The sequence below is a fragment of the Galendromus occidentalis genome, unplaced genomic scaffold, assembly GCF_000255335.2.
Source record: "Galendromus occidentalis unplaced genomic scaffold, Mocc_1.1 scf7180000075612, whole genome shotgun sequence".
NCBI lineage: Eukaryota > Metazoa > Arthropoda > Arachnida > Mesostigmata > Phytoseiidae > Galendromus > Galendromus occidentalis.
In genome coordinates, this window is record NW_003803602.1 from 1,050,129 (window position 1) to 1,074,451 (window position 24,323).

At 50.9% G+C, this 24,323-nt stretch overlaps 6 protein-coding genes and 1 non-coding gene across 8 annotated transcripts; 4 read left to right on the forward strand and 3 right to left on the reverse strand.

Annotated features, from left to right (window-relative positions):
• Positions 1–446: 446 nt before the first annotated feature.
• Positions 447–1,638, forward strand: LOC100902291 (uncharacterized). Its single transcript, XM_003737683.2, has 3 exons — positions 447–633; positions 771–899; positions 1,213–1,638. Exons 1-3 carry the CDS (start codon positions 541–543, stop codon positions 1,393–1,395), a joined length of 405 nt encoding a protein of 134 aa, XP_003737731.1. The 5' UTR covers positions 447–540; the 3' UTR covers positions 1,396–1,638.
• A 524-nt stretch (positions 1,639–2,162) lies between these two features.
• Positions 2,163–3,030, forward strand: LOC114828303 (uncharacterized). The gene is made up of 2 exons (XM_029111904.1): positions 2,163–2,333; positions 2,527–3,030. The coding sequence occupies exons 1-2, from the start codon at positions 2,163–2,165 to the stop codon at positions 3,028–3,030; spliced, it is 675 nt and encodes a 224-aa protein (XP_028967737.1).
• Positions 3,031–5,399: 2,369 nt separating this feature from the next.
• Positions 5,400–5,472, reverse strand: TRNAR-UCG (transfer RNA arginine (anticodon UCG)). The gene has a single exon. It is a non-coding gene; the product is annotated as a tRNA-Arg (tRNA).
• Positions 5,473–5,885: 413 nt separating this feature from the next.
• Positions 5,886–10,555, reverse strand: Cul3 (cullin 3). The gene is made up of 5 exons (XM_003737684.2): positions 10,499–10,555; positions 8,867–9,184; positions 7,192–8,749; positions 6,755–7,073; positions 5,886–6,227 (listed from the first exon to the last, which is right to left on the reverse strand). The coding sequence occupies exons 1-5, from the start codon at positions 10,553–10,555 to the stop codon at positions 6,203–6,205; spliced, it is 2,277 nt and encodes a 758-aa protein (XP_003737732.1). The 3' UTR covers positions 5,886–6,202.
• Positions 10,556–11,229: 674 nt separating this feature from the next.
• On the forward strand, positions 11,230–12,260 carry ND-B8 (NADH dehydrogenase (ubiquinone) B8 subunit). The gene is made up of 3 exons (XM_003737685.1): positions 11,230–11,353; positions 11,879–11,985; positions 12,134–12,260. The coding sequence occupies exons 1-3, from the start codon at positions 11,265–11,267 to the stop codon at positions 12,217–12,219; spliced, it is 282 nt and encodes a 93-aa protein (XP_003737733.1). The 5' UTR covers positions 11,230–11,264; the 3' UTR covers positions 12,220–12,260.
• Positions 12,261–22,386: 10,126 nt separating this feature from the next.
• Positions 22,387–23,271, reverse strand: ND-B14 (NADH dehydrogenase (ubiquinone) B14 subunit). Of its 2 annotated transcripts, XM_003737786.1 has the most exons (4): positions 23,164–23,271; positions 22,918–23,008; positions 22,638–22,753; positions 22,387–22,512 (listed from the first exon to the last, which is right to left on the reverse strand). In XM_003737786.1, exons 1-4 carry the CDS (start codon positions 23,197–23,199, stop codon positions 22,387–22,389), a joined length of 369 nt encoding a protein of 122 aa, XP_003737834.1. In that variant the 5' UTR covers positions 23,200–23,271. The 2 variants fall into 2 exon arrangements, with proteins under 2 accessions (XP_003737834.1, XP_018495902.1); XM_018640386.1 differs by lacking the exon at positions 23,164–23,271 and having other exon boundaries at positions 22,918–23,129.
• Positions 23,272–23,570: 299 nt separating this feature from the next.
• LOC100902715 (male-enhanced antigen 1) lies at positions 23,571–24,261 on the forward strand. The gene is made up of 3 exons (XM_003737686.1): positions 23,571–23,691; positions 23,797–23,985; positions 24,073–24,261. Exons 1-3 carry the CDS (start codon positions 23,571–23,573, stop codon positions 24,216–24,218), a joined length of 456 nt encoding a protein of 151 aa, XP_003737734.1. The 3' UTR covers positions 24,219–24,261.
• The last annotated feature ends 62 nt before the right edge of the window (positions 24,262–24,323 follow it).

Genomic DNA, 24,323 nt, shown 5'->3' on the forward strand with positions numbered 1-24,323 from the left:
TCTCTTTTTCCAATGGGCACAAGCTGAGGAGTTCACACGGCGCATAGCGAGCCGCAAATGAGACTTTTGCCATGGACATTCTCCCAAGACTAATTCACTTATCAAATCGTTTCGTGCTAAATTTGGTGCCGTCGCCTCTCGCGCCAGCCTCGGCGTAGGGAGAGAGCGCTCTGAATAGAATGGCTTTCTATAATCTGACCCAGCCATGGAGTATGCTTCAGGAATTCATAATTTGTAGCGTTCGACTGCGATGTCTGTGAACGGAGGGAGATGCGCACTGGATTCCGAATGATGTCTGTGAACGGAGGGAGATGCGCACTGGATTCCGAATGATGTCTGTGAACGGAGGGAGATGCGCACTGGATTCCGAATGATGTCGGTTCTCCGAGCACGATTAATGAATGAACGTGCATGTCATCAGCATGAACACAGGCATGCAGTCTACTTCCAAATACACGACAGGTAAACAGAAGGGATCCCGGAACGATTCAGATCGAGAGTCCTTCGTTTTTCCCGATCCCCGGGGACATTCCCGTAAAAATGGACTATCTCAGCTTGGACACTATCAATCTGACTTCGGGCTCATCTTCAACAAGTGATAAGTCGACTTCGGACATCGACCAGAGTCAAGAAGTAAGGGGAGCCCGGAATATTGATAATTTCGAACGGGCTTATCAGATTCCACTGTGATTGGGAACAATGTCGAAGAAGATCCGACCGGTCGGACGGGGAGAGATCAGGACTCAGGACCTATATGAGTTTGATTGCAGGATGTACTTTTCGACGCAGCCGGCGTATGGACGACAGCTACGCAGAAGGCAGTTGTCACCTCATTGCAACTTCCCGTTCACCAGCTGCCCCGTCGGTCATCTCCTCTACCGTCAATAAACGGGGACGAGGTAAATGTTGTGTTAAATTCCATTTCTCGATTCAGTAGGTGCCTCAGGTCAACTTACGCCAGCATCGGCTAATAGCGGAGCCAAACGATCGGTGTCAGTCTGAACTTGCAGCTGCAATTGGCTTCACGCAGACCAAGAGACGAATGATTCACGCACTCTAGTTGTCTCCGCATGAGGAAATTCCCGCTTGGATTTGATAAGCGAATACGCGGCCGGCCGCGGGTCGACCGTTCCGGATCGAGGCGAAGACCCTCCGCGACTCCTCGCAATGAGCAACATACGACAGCTCTGTCTGGAATTTCCGGTTTTTCAGATCCAAGACCCGAATCTTTCGAAAATCTGTCCGTCGATACCAACCACAGGTCATTGGAACGTCTGGAACACCAGCATTCTTCAGTGCTTCTACTTCTATTGTTGTTTATATCATGATTACGCCCGCAAGATGAGGACAGACCACGAGACTTCGAAGACCTGCTCAAAAAGCACACTGAGCTAACAATACTCGACACAATTAAAGAGTAGCGCAAAGATGATGTTGAATAGTGCTTCATCACTCGAGCGTCTAGTCTCGGGAATCTTTTTTACGATTGAAGATGAGGAAATCGATCCGCTGTCGCTCCTTACTCCACGGAATAGAAAAGCTCTCCCCTGAACCTCATCAGGTCCCCGGAATTCGAATAGCAAGCTGGAAGTATATTAGCTGATAGAAACTTCAATAAAACTAGTTGAAGCTCTCATGTATGGACTTCGGTTTTTTTCTTCAGTCAGTAGTAGACTAGTAATTTTCCGTTGTAGGTACATGATTTTTGCCCGACCAGCACACGATACGCTCCATTGGTTGAAACCGCGCGCCTCGATTTCGGATGAGTCGAGGGCTTTCCTTATCATCGGAGTAGGATGTAATTTCTCTATATTTTTCTGTAATACATAGCTCACGCGGCAAGGAAGCTGTGCGGTAGTCGAATCGAAGTTTGCAGCAACTAGGCGAAGTCAGTAGCCAGAGAAGCTTGCGTGGGAATGCGAAACCTCGATCCTCCTTCATATCGCCGCCATAGTGAAGGATTCTACGAACTCTCCCCCTTTCGACCCTCGCCTTCGTGCCTTGCACCTTTCCTCGGTCCTCCAGCTCTTCCTCTCTATTCCCCTGTAAGACGTGCTCTCGATCCGGGAAACACCGACTCGGCGATTTGAGCTTTGCGAGCGATCTAGTGAACTTTCCCCACTGTAGCAGTAGCGGAGATAGAAGAAAATAGGAACTAAGCAATGCAGAACTTCCAACGAAGGCGTGTCTCACCGCAGGATGAGCTCCACAGACTCCATGAGAATCAGCCCGCGGAACCACCGCAAATGACAGAAACTCCATGCCGAACACTGACATGGTACTTCCGGGCGTACGTGTACGTGATCCACGCATTCGTTTACGAGTACATCCAGGTGAGAGAGTGCGTCGCCATCGACGGCCGAGAATGGATTGAGAACCCCGATTCCAGAGATCGCGCCTTTTGAAGTCTGGTTCCACGGACATAATCATTAATGGGAATGAATGCGAATATCCTGAGCAAAATGAGTCCCCGAGAGGAGGGACTATGATCCTTTTTGAAAAATGCTTCTCCGACTACCCTTTCAGTTTTTGCGTCACAAAGCCCGACCCGAAGATGATTCCGAGGGAGGATTGCCATTCGAAGCCGGCTTCCCGCTCCGAATTCTCACGATGACAGCTGTTTTCTGGACCATCGAATTCTTGTACATCCGCCTGCACATATTCTCAATCCCCGTGGTTGTCCGCGGCGTCTGCTATCTTATATTCGTGCTGACAATCGATATGCTCTGCTACTATATCTGGACCGACCTATCAATCGGCATCACAATCGAAGCTTGTCCCTTCTGGGTGATTGCTCTGATAGCTGTCGAGAAACTGCTGATTGAAACCATAATTCGACGGTTGCATTATTGTCCAATAGGCGAGAGTCACATCAAAGACGACCTACAGCTCTTCATCGAAGGTCTCATGACGCCGCCGCCTCCAGGCTGCTGCGGGGGGACCCATCGGTGCGATCGGCACCGCGCCACTGCAACGAATGGAAACCGTTTCCAAGTTCACGGTCACCACGGGCATATGCACATGCACTGAGCTCATGGGTCCCTCGGTGAATCACCAGTGGAATCTCAGAGGATCCTCCAGGGATAATCTTCCAGCTTCCTCGTCCTCCGACGACTCATGGAGATTGGGCTTTCTCGTCCGATGAAACTTGGCGAGCGACTCTGTGTGCATTTTTCTATGTAGAATAAAAAAAGTTTCCTGAATCCTAATGTATTCTCGAGTCCTACACTCTGCGTCATCGATGAGCGGAGATATCTCGACACCGAAGTGACGTCGCGATTCAGCTTGAACGAGGAGTAATCAATCGAAGTCAACGCCTCCAGTATCCGGTGTCTGACCCGGGCCCTCGCCTGGCACGTGAGACAGACAAGGGACTCCTCGGGGCGAGCTCCACGAGAGGAAATGATCAGGTACTCTCTCACAGAGGAAGCAAGTTCCCCATAAAACAGAGCGGTTCTCAAGACTCATCGAACTCTTTGTATCGACTGACCTTTCAGTGAACTATGGCTCTAAGCATAGTCCAGCAAGAGATATGATATCCCCTGACATTAATCCAGAAACGGAACGGACGATCTAAGATGAAGTGCATGGGAGGAGGGGGCCATCATCGCGAGACTGCGGTCGGGGAAGCCCCTCTCGTGCCTTTGTCGTCGACTCCGAGAACTGCTCTGTGGATGACGGAGTCCACGTACGGGATTCGTTCACCCTACAATATGAACGAATTCTTTCGTTCTGCAAGACTCGGAAGGAAACGGAAAAAATTGGGTATTCATTCTCGAGAGATGGAAGTCCGTGTGGCTCCGAGCCTACCTTCGAGAAGAGATTCCTGAAGTCTCCGACGTCGGACCTTAATATCTTTCAGTCTGTTGATGCTTTCCTGATGAACTTCTTCTGAACCTTCTAGCCATCGCTGAGCTTGAAGCTCATCAGATCCGCCAGCGGATCAAAGGTCTCGACCCAGGAGTCTGGAATGTCAAAGACTCTCGTCACGGGTTTCTCTGAAGAGGAGCTGCGTTCGTCCGGGCAAGACGATATTTATCGTTCCAATTGTTCGACGCTGATTGCTCGTGGCTCCGATGCGTTCTGCACCCCAGATCAATTTTCCAGTCTGAGCCGGGCTCGACTGACTTCTGAGAGAGATCGCATGGAGGAGCTCGAAGACGGTATCTCCCGTTATCGAAGACTCTGACAGGAGCTCAAGGAAGTCGAGTCATCAAGTCGTTCGTTCTCCGCGATCTTTCTCCGAGAGAAGACTGCTATACAAAGGATGAAGATCCTTCTCGTTCTCAATGCTCAAGGGGTTAAGCAGCTTCGAGTGGATCCCCCCCCCCCCAAAGTCCGCTGCCCACATCGCGAGTGCAGTTCCCAGGCAGTTGACACCTACTTCCTAGAAGACATCAAATCCATGCTACCAGGCCGTCTGTCCCTCGACACGGCAAACATACTCTGTATGCTAACATACTTTGGGTATACCTAGAGTCTCGCGCTTCCCGCTGCCATTTCCTAATGACTAGTTCCCTGCTCTTATGGTTCACCCTCACAAGCAGGCGCCCAAAAATGTTTGTTTCATGCTACCTCTGTGGCCTTCTGGCACCGATTCCCGAGTTTTCGGGGCCGCAGTCATCGTTTGCCCCCCCCAAAGAACCTTGGATACGCGCCTGCTCACAAGGGATATATTTGACACAACCGTCCTTTATCGACTTCGGGATCAGAAGAACCGCAGAATGAACCATGCTCCGACCGACGCGTTTTTTCCTTCTCACAAGCCCCGTCGCTGGCACCTCGAGCGTCCCCCACAGGAGCTTTCTGGCGAGGCTTTTCGACTTGCTCATTTCTCAATTGAGACCAGCGACGATGTTTTTGTTGTGACGAGCTGGTGAACAGTTGACGACATCGTCAGCTGATCGAGACTCGAGGGAGAATTCGCGTCGCGGCGGCTTCATCCCCTTCTCGAGCATCAGGGGATCTGCGGAGGACGATCGCGACCGCCTAGGATGCCCAATTTTCCTCAATAGGAGTCAGGAGTGGGCGAGATCCTCGAGAAAGTACCGGGAGTCGCGAATTTCATCGCGCGGCTTGCGATGAACGACAATCCCTAACGTAAGGAAGAGTCAAGTCCGGATAGGCTGTCTGTGCGCTCAGTGGGCGTCGATTTCGTAAAAGCCGCGCTAGCTGCCGTTCGAAAGGAGCGCCTCTCCCCACTTGCTTCGTGTTCTCATTGAGATGTTCTCTCCCTCTCGGAGAAGTCTCACAATGATCCTACGGTCGGAAACCGTCGAGAGAAATAACGCTGGGCGACGGATGTCGTGAATTCCTACCGGCATTATGAGAAATTCGGCGGTGCTCCACTTGAACCACGGAAATGCGTTAAAAAATCAGTCTCCGTGGAGAAAAAAAATCGTCCGCGACAGGACTCGAACCTGCAATCTTCTGATTCGAAGTCAGACGCCTTATCCATTAGGCCACGCGGACTCGATACCCTCAGGCTGCTCCCGAACTCCCTGCATTCGACGCAGCAGCGGACAGGAAGTCCGCAGTGTGGTTTATGCCCATTTTTTCGGGACACCGGAGCTTTCCCTCCTTCTCTGAAGCTGGTTTCTGGGCGCCTAGGAGCAAGCTATACTGTGTAAAATCTCCGGGCTCCTGAACGACGGGGCCCCGCTGCCTCGCCCATCAGTGAGGAGTTCCAGCGACAACGGAGGAAGTCAATTTTCCCGACGTAGGATCAAGGCAGGACCACCGGAAACCGTGATCGAAAACACCCCGCGGAAACGCTCGAGAAGATGTCATCGATCCGAGCATCGTCCCCGTGTTTCCCTGGTGATGCTCGTTTTGCATTCACATTCCTCGCTCCTAGGAATCGCAGTGAATGAATGACGATTATGCGTCTTAAGGAATCGCTTGGCTTTATTCGAAACATATGAACAAGGGCGAAAATTTTCACAATATTCCCTCTCACTCTATATCAGCTTCCGAAGGTCGTTGCATGTCTCTCCTTCAGTGGATTCCGCGCTCGAATCATAAATTGTTGACTTTTTTTCTTCCTACTTGGAAAACGGACTATCTTCTCCTATCCGGGCTGGTCAGTGATCCGGTTAACGTAATCCGTCGAAATCAGATGCCTCTGCTCCGACCGGACTGTCGTCTAACGTTGCAACGCATGTCGTCCACATAGTTTCCTTTACATTTCCCATTCAAAAGATTATGATACGTACATGTACAGTTTCCTGGAAAAAAAAGTTGAAGAAATTAGCTCTCGCTCTGGATTCGCTCACAACAGATAAATATGACTCCCTAGGGATAGCCGACTATCTCGGAGAAATCTGAGAGTTGACAAATCCTCGCGGCGGCTCGACCGTGATCTGGAATCTGGAGGATTCGGGTTGGGGTCGATTTATTTCCCTGAATTTATTTCTCGATTTTCGCGTCGTCATTTGAATCCATTTGTCGAGATTTCTTTTGGTCTTCGAAATTTCTTTCCCCGAATGAGCATCACTCCATCGTCTGATCATGAGCCCTCCTCGCTCTATGTCTGAATATCCGATGAGCTCTCTGAGAAACAGGTATCCGACCACCTCTAAGCGCGGTGTTTGAACTTGCATTATACAGATCTTCCGTGAAGTAAATTATTCTTGAGCTACACGGGGAAGCCGAGTGAGTGTTTCCGAATGAGTCCATGGCCGACAGATCGGATCGTGGAATTAATATTTAGACAGAGGTATGCTGTTGACTGAGCTAGCGACGAACGACTTACCGATCCTCGAGAGCTCTCTGGAGATACTCGCGCTCGATGAGACCTTCAATGCGTTTCTTGATAAGGTTCGGCGACGGTTGGAAACGCGACTTCAACTGGTCCGTGACCTCTGCCACTAGGACCGCGTGTTGCATCGTCTTACGTGCCTTCATCACCCGCACGATCGCGGCTTCGATTTCATATTTACGGTCATCATCAACTTTCCGTTGAGTTTCGTTACGCTCGGGCTCGCTTTCCCCTCGTGCTGTGACCGCTTGGATTTTGACTCGGTAGAGCTTCGAGGAGAACGAGTCGTTGACAGAGATCTCATCCCCTGGCACTGTAAGGGAAATGTCTCGATTAAGGACTGATTACTTGAGTCGAGCGGGGGGTGGGGTCGGATGGAGATTCGGGGAGTCCTAACTATACGCACACAATATTCGTTCGTATATACTTACGGAATTCTTTATTCTTCGGGTTCTTGATGAGGATTCTTTGAGTGGGTTTTCCGAGCGACAGCGACTGCAGGCTCCGGACCAAATCTTTTTCCGCGATATCGGTCTCCTGCTTGATCTCCTCGAATGTGAGCTTCTCTTTCTTGTTGAACAGCATCAGTATACACATCTGGTACGTGCTGACAGTGAGAATATGTTTCCGAGCTCCGGCTTTGCCGGGCGGCGCTTCCGTATCATCCTCCTCTTTCCGAGGCCCGTGGAAAACGGCGTTGAGGTCAGCGGAGCCCAACTGGGGCTGCAGCGTCAGCTGCCGACCGGTGTGTTTGTTGAGATAGAACTTCTTGAAACCCTCGAAGGCTTGCATGGCCGCAAAGGGGATGTTGCATTTCGAGTTCAGCGTTTGCGTGGGCCAGAAACCCGTGGTGAGCACGCGGACGCTGAGTTCCACGCCGTGCAGCTGTACGTTGTTGCTCGCGACGTGCTTCTTGAAGTCGTCATGCATCGTATTGGAGAGGGAGATGTCCTTGAACATGCCTTCGAGCTTCGAGGTGAACTGGCATCCGCATTCTGTTTTGAGCTTGGAAATCATATTTTTCTCCACATCGTCCGAAACGCTTTTATTAAGGAGAAGTCGCTTGGCAAGATGCTGCTTATAATAGCGTTCGAACATGTCTTTTTCCTGGAGATACCGGAATAAAACCATGGTCTTGTCGAGCACGCTCTCAATGTCCTGTTCGGTCATTCCTTTGACTCCTTTCTTCAGCTTATCGTCGATGAACAGTGATAAATACTCGGGCGATTTCTTGTTCAGATTGAGGAAGCTTTCGAAATCGCTCGCGATCATATGCTTGAAAAGTCGCTCTTCGTTGAACGATCTGAAGAGGAACAAATCCATTTTGTCCTTGAGGTCGAGTAGGCTCTGGACGAAGGTGAGCGCATCGCCCTTCGCGTCGTCGGTCACGAGCGCTCGTCCCTGCTCCCTGAGGTAGGCGGACACGCGCTCTACGAGGCACTTGAGGCCTTCGGGAACTCGAGCGAATAGGAGGTACATCCGGTTGAGGTCGTCAACCTTCTGGTTTTTCAGCATGTGGACCACCCCGGAGTTTTCCATTTCTAGTACGGTCTTCATGTGAACGGTGATGAGTTCGTGCTCGACGACCTTCACGATCGACTCCTCGGTGCTCTCATCGAGGTAGTGCTTCGCACGTTGGCTTTCTTCGTGGATACGCTGCTCCACCTTCAATACGTACGAGGAAGCGCTGTTGTCGGCCAGGAAACGTTGGCTCTCACTTCGATAGAACTCTGTACTTTGCTGGATGAACGGTCGTTCGAAATCCTCTTCGTAGACGCTCCGGTTTTGAATTCCTAGGACAACTAACATTTGGCAGGCGTTCTTGATCGCTGACCTATCGACGACCTCGCCTCTCCGCTCCTTCATCACCATGCTGAGAAGCGTTTCCCGGAGCCGATCCCGGATGCACCCGTGACGGACAACTTGATCACGGAAGATGATCAGGCCGAGGTTATATACGTTTTCTTCATTGTATTCTTTAGTATAAACCTGTGGAAAAGAGAAATGAGTATTCCCTTCGTGTGCTCAATCCGCACGGAGGGTGCAGTGATTCAGGGCAACGTTCATCTCGGATAAATCCACGTCATAAGTCGCTCGTCCACTCACCCTATCCATGTACATGAGAATGTCGCGTATCATCATCATGCTGGTGGTATGCTCGTTCCAAGCGTTTGTCAATGTGTGCAGAAAATTGTTGTTTAAAGAATTCAGAACGTCAACGCGCACTTTTGTGGTAAGGTGTTCTGTGACAACCTCTCGCAAGCCGGCGTACAGTCTCTGACCGTGCTTGTTCAACACCATCGTATACGCGTTCCGGTACAGCTCTTCGAAAGAAAGGCCGTAGTTGTTCTTCTTCTGGATTTGTTGAATCGCGTTCTTGAGTAAACCCCATATCTCTTCGACGTAATTCTCGTCCATCGCCATCTGCAAGAGCAAACTCTTCTCAATCCAGCGTCACCAAAAATAATCAAGGCAGCAGGGGAGGGGGAATCGTACAAGTGACGTATAGATTTTTCTGAAACTCCTTCAACGATCCGACTCAGGAACCTCACGGTAATTTCTACGGGTTGCGCGTTCAGCTTTTTTTCCCCTTCCGCTTCAATTCAAGGGGAGAATACGGACCCGATAACCCAAAGAATGAATAATTTCGGGGACCCAAAAATTTTTCCCGGGCTGGACCCCACATCCAAGGTTCCACGTCCCGAGTACTGTTATTCACGCTGCTTCCGAGGACGGACTTTTAGAGCAAATGTACCCACGGGGATCGTGGCCGAGTACCTGCACATCTTCGCGGCAGCGGGGATCGAACCCACACCACCTCCCGCGCGAGCAGAGTTTCGGAAACCGAGCGGCGGAGTACCTCCCCGCGATCCCACGACTTCAGCGGTTCTCATACTCAAACGGCGCTCTTTGGGGTCGAGATCGAAAGATGACCGAAACGACTGGGCATTGAGCACCGCCATCGTGTCCTACCAAATCGTATTGACCCGATCGAGCATTGTCCAAAAGTCCGGAGTCCTGCGTCCGCATCCCCGGACGCTCGTTCACCTCACTCCGACCGAGACAAGCACGATCTCCTCTCACGCAGTCATCACTCGAGCATGGCGAAATTCTTGCGACTAAGATGTTGCCGCCAGAAATTCGCCAAGTTCCCTAGTTCCAGCACGAACTATTCTTCGAGTGCAGTGATTAGATCCAAGTGCAAACGTCGGTTCCATTTCCAGCCCGCTTGAGCGTTCCACGAATTGCACAGACGATTACGGCGGCGAAGGGATCTTATCGAAGCGGAGATGCTCGTCGGAGTCCGCAAAATGCAACGAGCCGAGCGGTAAGCGACATCTGTGCATCTTCGAGGGACAAGGGCCAGTTGTCGCAGCGGCCAGAAAATCATCTCGAAAATTAGGGTGTAAGGAACTCCGAGCGACGAAGCTATGTGCTCAAAAGGACGAGAGAATTCGGAATGTACACATGATAAGCGGGGCACAATATGAATCGATAGGTTCGAGAAGGTGGAAACAGTGATGGGATACTCAGTCAGCGAACTTTCACGTATGAATCTGTTGTCTGTTCGCTGCAGCCGTGTTGTGGTGCCCCCTTTTCATATGGCCTTGGTTCGATTGAAACTCGATGGCAAACGCCCGAACCAGAACAGCACGCGGGATTTCTCCCTTAGATCACTCGTTTCTGAGCTGGAACTGCGTAGAATCTGAGGTGGACAGCTGACAGATTAATACTTACAGGAAAATGACGAATTCGCATTTTGGGCTCCTTTCTGCCCGGTTTCAAGGCGCTCATTTTGTGAGCGGGTGAAACCGTGGCTTGTCCGAACAGATGACTTCTCGGGCAGCTCCGAAATGACTTGTGAATTTAGATTGAATGCACCTTTCGACGACGAAAAATCCTAGACTCTCTGTAGCTTCGGCTCCCTTGCAATTCGTCGTCCGCTGGCTACTAACCCAAGCCGACGGGTGGAAGGCACCACAGACACACTCACCACACACACTACTTCAGTCGCTCACACACACACACACAATTAGCACCGTGGCATCCGTGCAGCAGCGGGGTGATGAACAGCTGTTCTCTCAATGGAGGATCCTCGGAATCTCCGGGACTTGAAGGGAGACTCCTCGAACCGCGAATCCTCTCCTTGAGAGAGATACTTCAATTTTCTCATGGGAGCTCCCAAAATGAGAGCCGTCCAGAGTTTTGTGGTACGAATCTTCGATCACCCTCTCATAAACAAAGAAAATTTGAGTTTCTCCTCCTTATCTCTCACGCCCTGATGAGCTGAAGAAGAGCGAGTTCCGCGATGTTTCTCCCCAGATTGCCGCTATCGGAATGCAATTTATCTGTAATCTCCGAGGCCCGACTCAGAATAATTCTCGCAGTGAGCGATTGTGTGGGAAGGGTAGGCGAATACCAGTCCGACCAGTGGTAGATCGCAACCCTCCTGCGTCGTCCTCCTGTTCGAGGGAAAGTCAAAACTAAATATTCGTGGTGGAGGATGACTGCCAGGGCTATTAAGCTGGTTTCGCCTCTCCGCGAGCTCCGTGTCCATCTGTGTCAGAGAGCGGAAGATTCCCGAGGAGTGAGGTGAGTTTGGCGAGAAGCTTCCGCCCGGAGAGCAGCTCATCACCCTTTCTTCCGGCGAGATCCTACGTTGGCGAGCCCGTCGCCCGTCTCATCCGGTCTGTGAACGCACCCCCAAACTTCATCGCGCATCAAAACATAGTATTCGGACCTTCCGCAATCTTCCCGACGTCGAAGATTCCGGCACCCATCCGCGCTCCCGATCACGCACTTGTCCTTTGAAAACCATGTGGGACAGTTCCACAGGGGGAACCGAAATCAGTATTTCGTCTAGAAAGCGAGCCCCTCCGCTTCTTCTCCATCCATCATTCCATAAATCCCCATGAGCCTTCTCCAATAACCTGGTTATACGCATGGAGTTATGAAGCGCTGCTGAGTTCGGAATCTTTTGGTGTATCACAGACCATCCGTCCAGCAGAGGAAGTCTCTCACTCGGCGCCTCCTCACTGAATTCATCGGACGAATCGAACCGCCGGAATTCTATGACCGATATCATTCATAAGTCGAAATGCATATCACTGCTTTCAGGGAATTTATTGAAAAGTTCTACGTTCCCCTCAAGCAGAATAACCCGAAGTTCCCCATTCTGATTCGAGAGTGCAGCGGGGTTCAGCCGAAAGTTTATGCTCGTTACGGTGAGTACCCCCTACGGATCGTCGGACATTCGCATGGACTGAGGAAACTGAATGTCATTCGAGCATTGGACTCTCAAGCTCTTATCTAGCAATCGATCACGCTCCATTCGAGTCAGGAGTCAGTTCTTAAACTCAAGATCTGTTTCAGCGGCCGGACGAGAAGCTCACGTTAGCGTCTCAGGGTTCAACGCGGAGCAGGTTATGGGAGCTATTGAAAAGTTGGCCAAGGCGTGATATGCATAGGTGTTTAAATAAAGCATAGTTGTTTTACGAAATTTGTTTTTATACAGGGCTCGATTTCGTCAGTTCCGGAGCGAGAAATAACACGATTGATTCTTCGTTATACATATTATCTACATCGAACAGATCAAAAATGGGATTTCGCGGCCGCAAGACGAGCGGCTAGCACTGGGAGTGCCTCACTAATAGATTTGATGAGGAAAACCAGATAAGGGACGAATTTTTTCTCAATCACCGCGATGTTCTTGTCCCGCACGAAGCGCAGGCATGCCTGGGCGAGATCGTCCAGCGTGTTCCGAACCGCTTTCGGATGCATCAGCGTTCGTTCCCGGGTCTTCTCGAACCATTTGGTGTGCTTCCGGGAAATTTCCTCGATGTCCTGACCCGAAGCCACGTCGGATTTCGTGATGCTTTCCTGAGCCGTCATCGTGATATGCTGGTTGAGGATATCCATGACGCACATGATTTTGAAGCGCATGATCTGCTCGTCCGGACCGAGCTCATCGGCATTCATGTAAACCAAGGCATGAACGGCCTCTTTAACTCGAAATATGTACGTCCTGACTTTCATGTAGTCATCCCCAGAGCAGGTGAATATCGTCAGAGGCCACGGGAGGAGATTCTCGAGAACTAGTGGCTCCACAGATTTGACCTTCCATTCGGGTCCTACGATATCTTCCAGGCAACTATCCAATGCTCCAACTTCGCGGAGACACCGTTTGTCGAAGACCATCGAGGCAAATAGATGCATCTCATTACTGACCAAGAACGAGTGATACTGAAATCGCCGGAGAATGTTGAACGTGTCGTATTCCGTTCTCAACTTATCGACCAACGCAGTGTTCACTAATTTACACAGAGGCAGTATCGCCGCTTTTGCAGCCCGTTGCACAGGGATATTTCTCTTCAGCAGTGAGTTCAAGCGCTTTATGATGTCGACGGTCTCGCGGTCGGCACCGCCGTCGACCAAGGGTTTACCGGTGTTCTCCTTATAGTGATACGCACATTGAGCGGACATTTTCACTCTACTGAGATACGAATGCAGGAACATGTTCTCCGGGATGGGTCCACGAACTATCACGTCTCCCTGAGGGCTCTTATCGAAAAGCAGTTCGTCGTGGAATTCACCTTTCACGAGTAAATCGCAAATTTGGCGAAGCATCGGCTTGGCTGTTTTCAGGAAAAACGTCTCGTTACTCAAATGGGACAGAACGCTCACGGCTTCGAGCCATGGTTCCGCTTGCGGAGTGATGGTTTCGCAGATGTGGCAGAGCTTCAACGGTCGCTCCATGCGGGCTTGCAGAAGGTGAACGAGACGGAGCATCGTGAGACCGGGCGTCTTCTCGACTTCGGTCAGATCTTTGTGTATCTGATTCACTTCTCCGGAGATCGCTTCTGCGAAAGCCTGGAATGTCAAGCTTCTGCCCTGCATCGGCATCGATAGCCACTTGCGGAGATAAGCCATTTTCTGATGAAATTTCTCGACAGGTCCCGCATTTTCTTTATTCGGAACGTCTGCGGGATAACCCTTCACTTTCTGGAAGACTGCTCGGGTTCTCGCATCTTGAATCGTGTAGAAAGGAATCAGGTCACGCTGCCCGACATCAACGATGTGTTGCTGAGAGGGAGGCAGAAAATCCCTCTCGGTCAAAACGTGATCCACGGACTGCCCGCAATCGCCTTCGATGGAGTCGGCTGAGCTCCATGAGCCCGAGTCCCCGAGTGCCCCGGGGACGCCTTGCTGAAGCACCATGATATCGTGCATTGAGACCTCCTGAATTATCTCTTCGAAAGGTCTCCGACGTTCCACCTGCTGGAACTCGAGCGGACTAGGCGATAACTCCAAGAGAAAATGGATTGTGTCCGCGAAAGACAGCGGTTGATTATCCACGTGCTCCAGCACTTCGTCAGAGACTTCCTGCAGATGGTCCGCGCGCTCGAAATGCTCATGCTGTCGGCAGACTGATATCTGCTCCCAAAACCGCGCTTCCAGTTCACTGCGAAGGGGTCGTATGCTGCGGACTCGATGGATTATGCCTTTGGCCCTGCTCAATTCCCGTGAGAGCTGTTGACCGCGCAGTCCCGTCAGATGAGATATGAGACCTTTGAGGTCCTGGTCTCGAGCACTTCCGACGGACGTCATGGTATTAGAGCGCGATGCTTCGGGATTTCAGTAATCGATGGGGGCTCTCCTGCGGTTCGCACTCCGGCCGCCAGAGGGAGAGTCAGGCTCCCGAGCCCGAATTCCACTCGGCACTCGCTCCGCAGGATCCTATTCTCGCTTTGAATTCATCACACTCAGTGTAAGTACTTTCTGCTGCACAACAAGAATTGCTGGACGAAATGTTGGTAAACATGCGATTCAATCTTTCGCGCCAGAAGAGTCCGTCGTCTCCTCGCATTGCTGCTGCGATCGGTGCCTCTCTCACTTTGAAAGTAGGCGGGCTGCTCTCTACTTTGCTGGCGATAGTACTGGGGTATTCGCGGGAGTTTGCGTGTCTTCAATCGTGGCGAATTCTGCGAATCAGACGTTCTTGTCCTTCCCGCTATGAACAGGTTTCGCGACTATGGAATCCAAGAGTCAACGAGTCTGACAACGCCGATTTCAGTGAATGAGCCGTCGTCGGCGGCTCACTCTCCCCCTCGCGCCCGTCAACATTAGCCACAGCGTGGTTGATTCGCTTCTCAACGGCCTTTTCGTTTCGCACGGCGTGGAGGACAGTTCGCGAATCACGCGATGGAGATCCACGAAGGCATGCTCGGGCATGTCCTCGCCTCAGCTCCGAACGACTGATTTAGGTGAGGTTGATGAATAATCTTCGACCTGAAGAATTGTTAGAATGTGAACCACCGTGAACAAGCGGTGCAGCAGTGTGTATCTCTTCGTTCCTTATACTCTCTATATGGAATAATATGGAATAATATAACGGCTCTATTGATGACGAAGTGCGGCGGGAAGATTCATAGTGGTGCCTGCGGAATGGGTGTTGGAAGGTAAGCGCAGGCATCACTACGAATCTTCCCGCCGCACTTTTCCAATTCTAACAAGAACTCACAGCGAGTCCCGTGGATTCGGTCTCATGAAAGCTTCATGCCACGAGGCGACGGATATCTCTGGAGCGGAGACATTCTTTCGAGTCGAGTAATAATCTTGATCGAATAATTTCACGAGTTCCTACTCTTAACAACTACTTATATTTATTGTCCGTCTGGGAATGAGAGCGAGAAGCCTGACCGTGAGTTGAAGCATGAGCTATGATTGATACCATACGATGGAGCCTGCCTCGATGATCTCGGTCGTCGGCAGAGTTCCGGGACCTCGTGGGCAGCGTCGAGCAGGCTGTCCTCGCTCCCAGTATGGTATACCAAGAGTTCGGCCCCGGTTTGATTCAGACGAACGAGAGTTCAGCTGAGAAGAGCTTGGTGCGCCAAGAGCTCAGTAAGCATATTCCTAGTCGTCTCCGAGCTCTAGTCGGGCTGCGAAGGTGGGGAAAGACAATGCTAGCTACACGATTCCGACGATCGTCTTCAGGTTTACGTTCCGATGCATGCGAATATCGCTGCAGGGCCCATAGCTTTGCGGCATCTAGCAGTATCGATAAATCGAGGCCCGGTTAAAATGCTGGACAGCGCGCTAGCACTGACCAGACGAAGCCCCGGGCTACACGATGAGCTCTATTGATCGACTCACTTGCGCCAAATTGCCGATCCGCCGGGATTGAGCTGATTGCCTCTCTGTTGACGTTTCAGGAAAAAAATTCCCCGCCACCGCAAGGGAACGAGATCCTGACCAGTCGGACTGAACGATGACTTGCCTGGAATTCTGCTCTCCTGGCGACTCTCGACATCGTTGAGCTCTGCCAACAGCTACAAGAAACCGAATCGCAAAGTGAGTTTGAAATATTTTCGGTTACCGTCTCATTCAGTCCGGCCTGGAGTGTTTGTGGTTCGACATGGTCTGTACGTGCATTCCTCGCATCTCACCCCAGGCCAAAACTATTTCAACTCAGGATCTGACGCGACCCGTGTCGTACTCAGGGTATACAGTTGAAACAACCTCAATAAAATACACCCAGCTGATTGTCTATGCGGCAACTCATGGATTTCGGAGGAAGAAGTCTCGTTCCCCTACCTTCATTTGTCGCTCGTTTATTTACATGTGGGCCTCCGCTGTTTCGAGAGACTCACCCTTCCGGCGAGCAACAGCATTTGGCGATTTAACTCCTCAGCTGAAGCTATACTTGGCGGAGGTTTTGTCTCGTCGAACAGCGATTCGTCGAAGTATCCTCTGGAGTTCAATTAGGGAGTCATTGAAAAAATAGGCTCCTTTGTTGCTTGGCACAAATGCGGACGAACGTCTAATCGCTCGTTAGCCTAAAACAAGCAGAGAGTACAGGGTGGGGTCCACTGAAAATGTTCGGATAACATATTTCGACTAAGCTCACCGTACACTATACGCTATAGACTATGGCTCCTGCGATTCATCGCACCATTACGTTCGATTTCGATTCATCTCTTCGTCCCGAGGGGCCTCACTATCCAAGTCGAACATTGACGTGTATTTGTCTGCTCGAACAATGTGTGAGGAACAGAAGGTAGAGCGAATGTCACCGTTTTGGAGCACACTTCGACTCGGACATGCACCGCTCGAACATTATGCGCAAGAATCCGAACCGATTAGCCGCTTGCGTACAGCGTGGGCAGGACTCGTGATGAGCCGGTTCACAATAAGTCAAGCTAAAGCACTGTTTGAGATCATATAACTTCAATGACGTCGATTGCTGACCTTGAAGCGTACGCTTCTCAACACATGCTGTCTCCTCGAGGAAGACGATGTGAGACCGGAAATTCAGGCTGGATTCGAGCGGGGTTCCGACCGCGATCCCCGCAATCGGCTACCACAACTGGATCCGCGAAGAAAATTTCGCGGTTCCCTATCAAGGTGGCTCAAACTAAACGTGAAGAGTCAGTCTCTGGCGTTCGCTATACAATGCTAGAACCGGATATCTTCTCACGGACAGAAATAATTTAACGAATGATTTGTTACACCTCGACGATTACAAGAGACGGAGAGGCTCAAATTGTATATTTTGGATTTTTTTCAGTTGGTACGGAGCGATTCACGCTGACAAGGGAAGGGGGCCGGGCCATCTACCGCACCATGAAGGCCCAGTAGAATTTCTTGCAATTCCAATGTGAGTTCAATCGTTCATCCCTCACAGCCTGCACCAAATCCTAGCGCTCGATGAGGTCCGTCTAATAAGCCTCTCAACTTCCTCGTGAGAGCACTCGTGCTTTCTCGGAGTCGGGGCGTCCCGTGAGCTTAGTTTATAGTGTTCGACGCCTTTCCTGTGGCGAGCATCTGAAACCTAAGCCATAATGAAATGCTGTATCTTTATACACGCTTGGCCTCCTGCCATCTGTGTCTGATTGTATAGCGACAAGCCCAGCCCTGAAATTAGAGACTGAAGGGGTCCATCCCTCCTCCCGATTTCCTTCAAACCACGCGATGGATCCTGCCTCGATGGCCTCGGTCGTCGGCAGTGCTCCGGGATCATGGAGAGCAGCGTGTCTCAGTTTGTTCTCTCTCCCAACGTGGAAGACTAAGAGCGAGGCCCCTGTGGTGACGGGAAACCGGAACGAGCATGGCGTGCCTAACGTTCAGTAAGCATATTCCTAGTCGTCTCCGAGCTCCTGAGGAGCAGCGAAGGTGGGGAAAGACAATGCTAGCTACACGATTCTCAGTGGAAAGGATGCAATCATCGCGGCGTTGACGCCCTTTCACAAACCTCGCCGGTCCGCCAGAGGACTTCGGGGTTTTCACAAAGAGCAAAAACAACGGTCGCTCTCGACCGGAGCACAGAGCTCACCGCCCACGTGTTCTCCGCTTCCGGTTGAATAACAGCCTCACTCTACGCTCTAGATGCATTTCATCTCTGTCTGAAAAATTTTCGCCGCTCCTAAGTAGTACCCTGTGAATTTCCAGCTCTCATTTCCGTGATAGATGCGAGAGAAATAACAGGTCAAATCAAGAAGAGCTTATTGGTGCCTTCTTCTTGAAATGTTTAGTAGAAAGTCAAGTTAGAGCTTGCACACTCTGCCGACGTCGAGCGTTTCCCGCATTCTCGCTTGTTTCAAAGTGTTCAAGGCAACTCCTTGGTCGTGGACATCTTTCGCAAGCAAAATCAATCCGGAGTGAATCTTCTATAGCTCCGCCGCTGATCTCGACGGAGCCCCTGGAAGCTTCGGTACAGTTCGAGAAAACGTCCAAGGACTCTCAATCCGATTCCTTATAACTTTCACCCTATCAGTTCCGGATGGTCAACGCTACAGGTTCTCGACTAGATGGTGCGATACCACACTGTAGACATTGGCACGCGCACTCTGGACGCTGAAGGACGACTCCCACTCTCTTCATCGATAAATCGTTCATCTCTTCCAGGCATTGGAGAAAATGAAACCAGCTGTGATGGCTGCGACCGACTCGGGAAGTATCGATCGGGAACATCTGCCTTGGGTGAATTCAACGGTGAACTTGAGCATCAGGGCGAGCCGGGATCGGGCTCGCAGAGTTCTGAACGGACACAGACAACTCATCGCCGGACAACTGAGCGCCGACATCTCATCGCCGAACAATTCATTGCCGAGAGAACTCATCGCCGGACAGCTCAACGCCGAGCCTCCATCACTCTTCTTCGAGTTTCCAAATGAAGACCCCGCTCTTATCGAGCTCTAATTCACTTCATATTTCTCGGCTTAAGCTACCTTAATGTACCTACAACGATCTTCACAACGTAAAATGACTATACATACAGGGTATATACTCTCCTTCGTGTTTCCAAACAGCCTTGATGAGATCGGAGAAGGTGCCATGGATCAATATCCTAGCACCGCCTGCGCTAGCGTCAGGAAGTTCTCGCCGGGAAGAACGAAGATGCCGAACGTGCAGAGAGATATTGAACTTGAGAGGGGAAAAGCGCAGCTCCCTTTGTTGTCATCCGATCGCTGTACAACCAGCAATATCCCTCAAAGAGAGGAAATATCCACCTAAATCGTCGTAGGTACATTGTGGTATCCTGAGCCGGCGATGAGTTGTCCGGCGATGAATCGTCCGGCGATAAGCTGTCTCAGCGTTCAGTTGTCAGCGATCAGATGTCGGCGATGAGTTGTCCGGCGATGAGTTGTCATGTACCGGGCTCTGAAACCGCGGAACCGCAGGGAAATCTTATTTTCCGAAACAGCGGAGTGGACAACGCTCAAGTCGAGCCGGAGGAGACGGACCACCTACGAAATTACCGAGAAACCCGAAATCCCCAAGCTTATTTCGAATAAAAGGCTCTTTCGGAAGAAGTGTCCGCTTTCTTAGGATGCGTTCTCACTCTATCATCTGGGTGAATCGGAATCCTCCGAGGCGCGCGATAGATGGTTGAATACACGATTTCTTGAATTACGAAGGGCGAGACCGTGTTTTTCGAACCGGTGGTCCGAGCGGTAATCGTGTTGCGAAGTACATACTTTGCGAGATGTCTGCCTTTTTGTTCGGGGAAGCTTCAGTTCTCGATTGAGGGATTCACTCGTCATTGCAAGGCAACTTTCTGGTTTACAGCTTGTCTGCGCTTGTTAGATCGAGCGCTGCCTGTGTTCGTTTCTGTTTCTTTAGCGAATGCAGTTATGTCTTTGAGCAAACTTCTCTCATCCGCACCCATATTGGATGATGAGTTTTCGGCTCCCAGAGCGGAGGTGGGCGCCTACGGGTGGTATATTGGGCGTGACTGTTTCCTTCCCGTTTATAATAAGTCGCTTAGACGCCCAATAATCAAGGCAGAGGCATTTTCAGAAATAATTGCTCCAAAATAAAAATGACTTTTCGTGATATAATTGCTGGTCATGGCTCCGTTGACAATGAATAGGTTTGGTATATCGAGATTACTCCATTCAAATCACTATCCAAGGCAAAAAAAGTAGTCATGGAGTAGTCATGATGAAGTCGACCGCGTACATCGCAATTTGCGAGTATCCATCCTCCATCCTCCCATATTTCGCGCTCTGCTGCTCTCGATGGAGAGCCTTCTAACTCCAGTCGTAGAAAAGCCCTTCAGTTCAGGGGGAAGCGCGTCGACGACGAATGTGGACTCGAATTCGGATAGCTCGGAAACAAGGGGAGGCTGGAACGGTGGTCGGAAGAAGGGAGGGCTGAGACTGGATGATTGACCCAGGACAGGAATCATTTCCGGGCATTCATACGCTCAGTATATCAGGATATCAGCTATACAGTGTAGCCTTCACCGAATCACCCACGACACGGGCCCCGTCACGGCAGCCGAGGGCGCGATTCTCGCTGCGGCTGCAGGTTCTACTCCGGCGGGTCTTGTACCCATGACTCTTTTTGCGGATCAGGGTTATTCAATGTTCAACCTAACTACCCAACTCGCCTCGGATTGTCTAACCTGCAGGTTCTCGACGCTAACTTAGTCTTCATGGACACATTTCAACGGCAGCGTCTACTGACCATTAGCTGATGGGGATGGATTTGATCCCTTTTTTTCATACTGTGAGACCCACCCCTGACCTGATTCAATTGATGTCGAGCCTCTGGAAGACCTCAAGAAGATTGGACGCGACCCCCTCATCGAGAATCCGGCTTGGCTGAAAGACATCTATCGGATATCCTCCTCGAGTTGTGAGTCGGAGCGATCCGGAGAGGAACCGCGAGCTCTCGATTAGCGAAGACATTTAATTGTTTTTGAGCTGCTCTCCGCCATCCTCGTTCAAGAGGATTAGGATGCACCTACGACCCCGAGCCTGAATATGATGATCCAGATGTCCGCGGACTTGGCCCAGAAGAGCACAGAGTCTTTAGCTGGATCACATGTGAACACCCGACCAGCTACCACAACACATTTTTCATGCGGAAGAACTCTCCTCATATACTCGTGGACGTCGTTAGCGATGGCGGCGGAAGCCGCGCGCGTCGACGAAATCATTGAGCGGACGACTGCGGCAATTTTTTCCGGCAGGTTCCTAGAACCCGTGCCGGCATTCAGAGCCAGGAATGAATCGCCGTAGATAGGTCTGCAATGGAGCGCGGTGGAATTAGACCATCTTGAATGTGTTCTCGTTCCTAGAACAGTGGTGCTCAAAAGATGGGACGACGCTCCGTCGGTCGGGCGCGGGCGGGGCCGCTGAATCTGCATCATGCCATCCCATAGGTTGTAGAGGTCGAGAGCCCCGCGAGACCTTTCCTAAGAGGACATCGGGGGCGAATTGTCCGTGGCCCAGAAATGACTAGATGAGACTCCTTTCGATGCTCTGCGAAAATTCGCTGAAGCCGGCCTGCGTCTCACGGGACCTCTCAACCTCTCTCGGCGCACGGGAGTGAGGCTTCCTCGGTGACTTGGGATTCGGCCCACAAACATATACATAATTTACCAATAATCAGGTGGGGATCGAAATTCCGAAACCATCCACCTCCCCCTTCAAGGGGTGACATGCAAGTGATCTATCGCTTCGGCATGGGGGTCGCTTCCCGAGAACGAGAGGCGTTGGTTAGTATCGAGAACCGCTGTCGTAGAGTCTACCGAGCAGAGAATTCACCTACGCGATGGAACCGTCGCATCGAGCTCCTTTGATGATCAAAAGAGCTAGCGACTGCCTTTTTAAGACCCCGAACAAAGCTATGTTCACGTGTTCTGGATGAACATCATCGGCATATAAGCTCGAACCACAAGCTACGATCCACCTGCAGCTCTTGTGACGTCTCGACAGGTGCGTACAAATCTTCAATGCGGGAACGGGGGTTAGAGAATGATCGTGGGAAGAATAAACGGAGGATCGATGGAGATCTGAGCGGACTCCGAGCAAATTACAGCAAACACGGTACTCTCTGAGGAATGAGTCTTCTTTCGACGCTGGTTTCGAAGCTCCGATCGATAACGCTCAGAACTCCCTGGAGCTCACCCCTGGTGAACGCGGTGTTGAAGTCCACCGTCATCTCGCACATCGTTTTCGATCAGTGTTACTTACTATCACCCTGATTCAGGGCGGGGACCGAGCCGGGAGGAGCTCCCGAGGATTCAAAGTTGATTTATAAGACCGTCCGTATTTATATACAATCAAACGCCGACTTTAATAACGAGTTTCGACCTATGGGCTAAAGTCAATTCATTGTCCGTCTAGGAACTTGGACAAGAAATCTTTTGGTTTTTCGGGGACCGAATCTCTGAAGAACGCCATAACGTGAGATTTTGTCTTGAACAGTCTGAGGGTTTCCACAAGCTCCATCTGGCCCTGTAAGAGTAACTTGAGTTATGACTGCGGGAGTCAATCCGCGCACTACTTGTCGGTCTGAGACAGTGCGACCAACGATAACAATCGGAATTTATCGAATCTCTTAGGTGTAAGGAATGACATACCTTCATGACCAGCAAGTCGATCGTACGGATATCACTGACGTTTCGGTTCATCTCGAATTTCTCCCGTATCTTGACTCTGCAGTCTTTTTCGCTGACCGATATGTCAAACTTGTCCACTGTAATATTAGGAAAAACCCGTGGCGATAATATTTGATCTCAGAGGGCTAGACATGGCCAACGATATGACGCTGCCAAGCATAGGTGCCGAATTCGAATGCGGGTTCCCCTGAAACTATTTGAGGACGAGACTTTCTGAAAGCATTCCAATGAAGTAACTCACTGATGGTGGGAATCGCACGGAACCAGGCCTTATATAGACTCATCACTCGACGTTTGGCTTCGGGCATGGTGGTACTCATCACCGGCTTCACCTTCACGGTGGAAAGTTTGATTAAATTGGACATTTCGACTAGTTTCGGAGAAAAACTCGATCAAAGTCAAAACAAGAGCGAATAGTGAGTGTTAGATGACGCTCGGTGCGAGCCCCGGACCCTTAAGTGGCGGAAGTCGCGGCGGGAGCTCATACCACGGTGGAATAATCGATGGTACCCGAAAATCGCATTCCACGCCGAGACTTCCATTTCGTTTCGTGCAGCGCAGGATGTGCGATACCTTCCCCGAGCCGACCGGCCTCGGAATCAGATGGCGACGCGTCCCGCCGGACGACTAGATGCACGCGGCTGATCCGACTTTTAAGGAAATCGTAAACAGTTTTGGAACACCTGATTGACGCAAGGATTTCTACGAGAACAGCTGACAGCAAGTTTCAAGATTCGCTCCGAGTCGTATGTGAGCTCGATATCCGCTGGCGCCAGATTGTGGGGCAGAATCCGTGAGGATCGATTCGGCCGAAACTCCGTCGCGACGTGTAAGCGATTCTTAGAGACATAGTGTTTGTGAATTGATCGGACTGCCCCTTGTCGTAGGGCGAAAATGGTTCAGAAGTCTCAGTCAGAGGAAAATAAAAGCGCCGACAACAACTCGTTGGAGAGACCTCGCACCGTCGACCATGGGTCGACGGATACAGACAGTGAGGCCGAAGGAAATGAACGAGGTGAGCTCCGTTTCCCCGTCCCGCCGCCTTCAGTTGTTCGATGCTCTCAGGAGATTAGATGTTGGAACCCGGTGACCTACACCCCAAGCATTCATTCATTCACAGATACCGACACCTCAGGTTATACTCTCCTGCCCCAGAGCGTCGAAGCGTCGAGGTCAGATTCCGAGGACGATTTCCCTCAAATCGGGGATGGCGGTTACATGACAGACTTGTCGCAGCCTCCGCACGAGTGGGTACCGACAGAGGCCGAGCTCAAACCCAGCTCGCATCGAGAGCTCGCATTGGATGAAGGTACGCGGAATCAGTGGATATATTTCCGCGTTCAAGATTCATATTCGTATCGAGCGACTATCTCGGAGCTAATTTAATTTCCTGCAGAACAAATCGCGAAAATCAAAACCGCGATGGCTGGGATCAAGCTACCCTCTTCTTGTCAACCCCCTTGGGCATCGGAGATTCCTGAGGCGGAATGGAACCGTCGACTGCAGCAGATCCTGCACAAGAAACAAAATGGAACAGAATAAATTGTGGCAGCTCTACCGGGCTCCGTGTCGACCGCTCCTCGACGTGTCGTCTTCAGTTACCGTTATCGAGATTGATGCCCTCCTGGATTTCACCAAGTTCAGGTG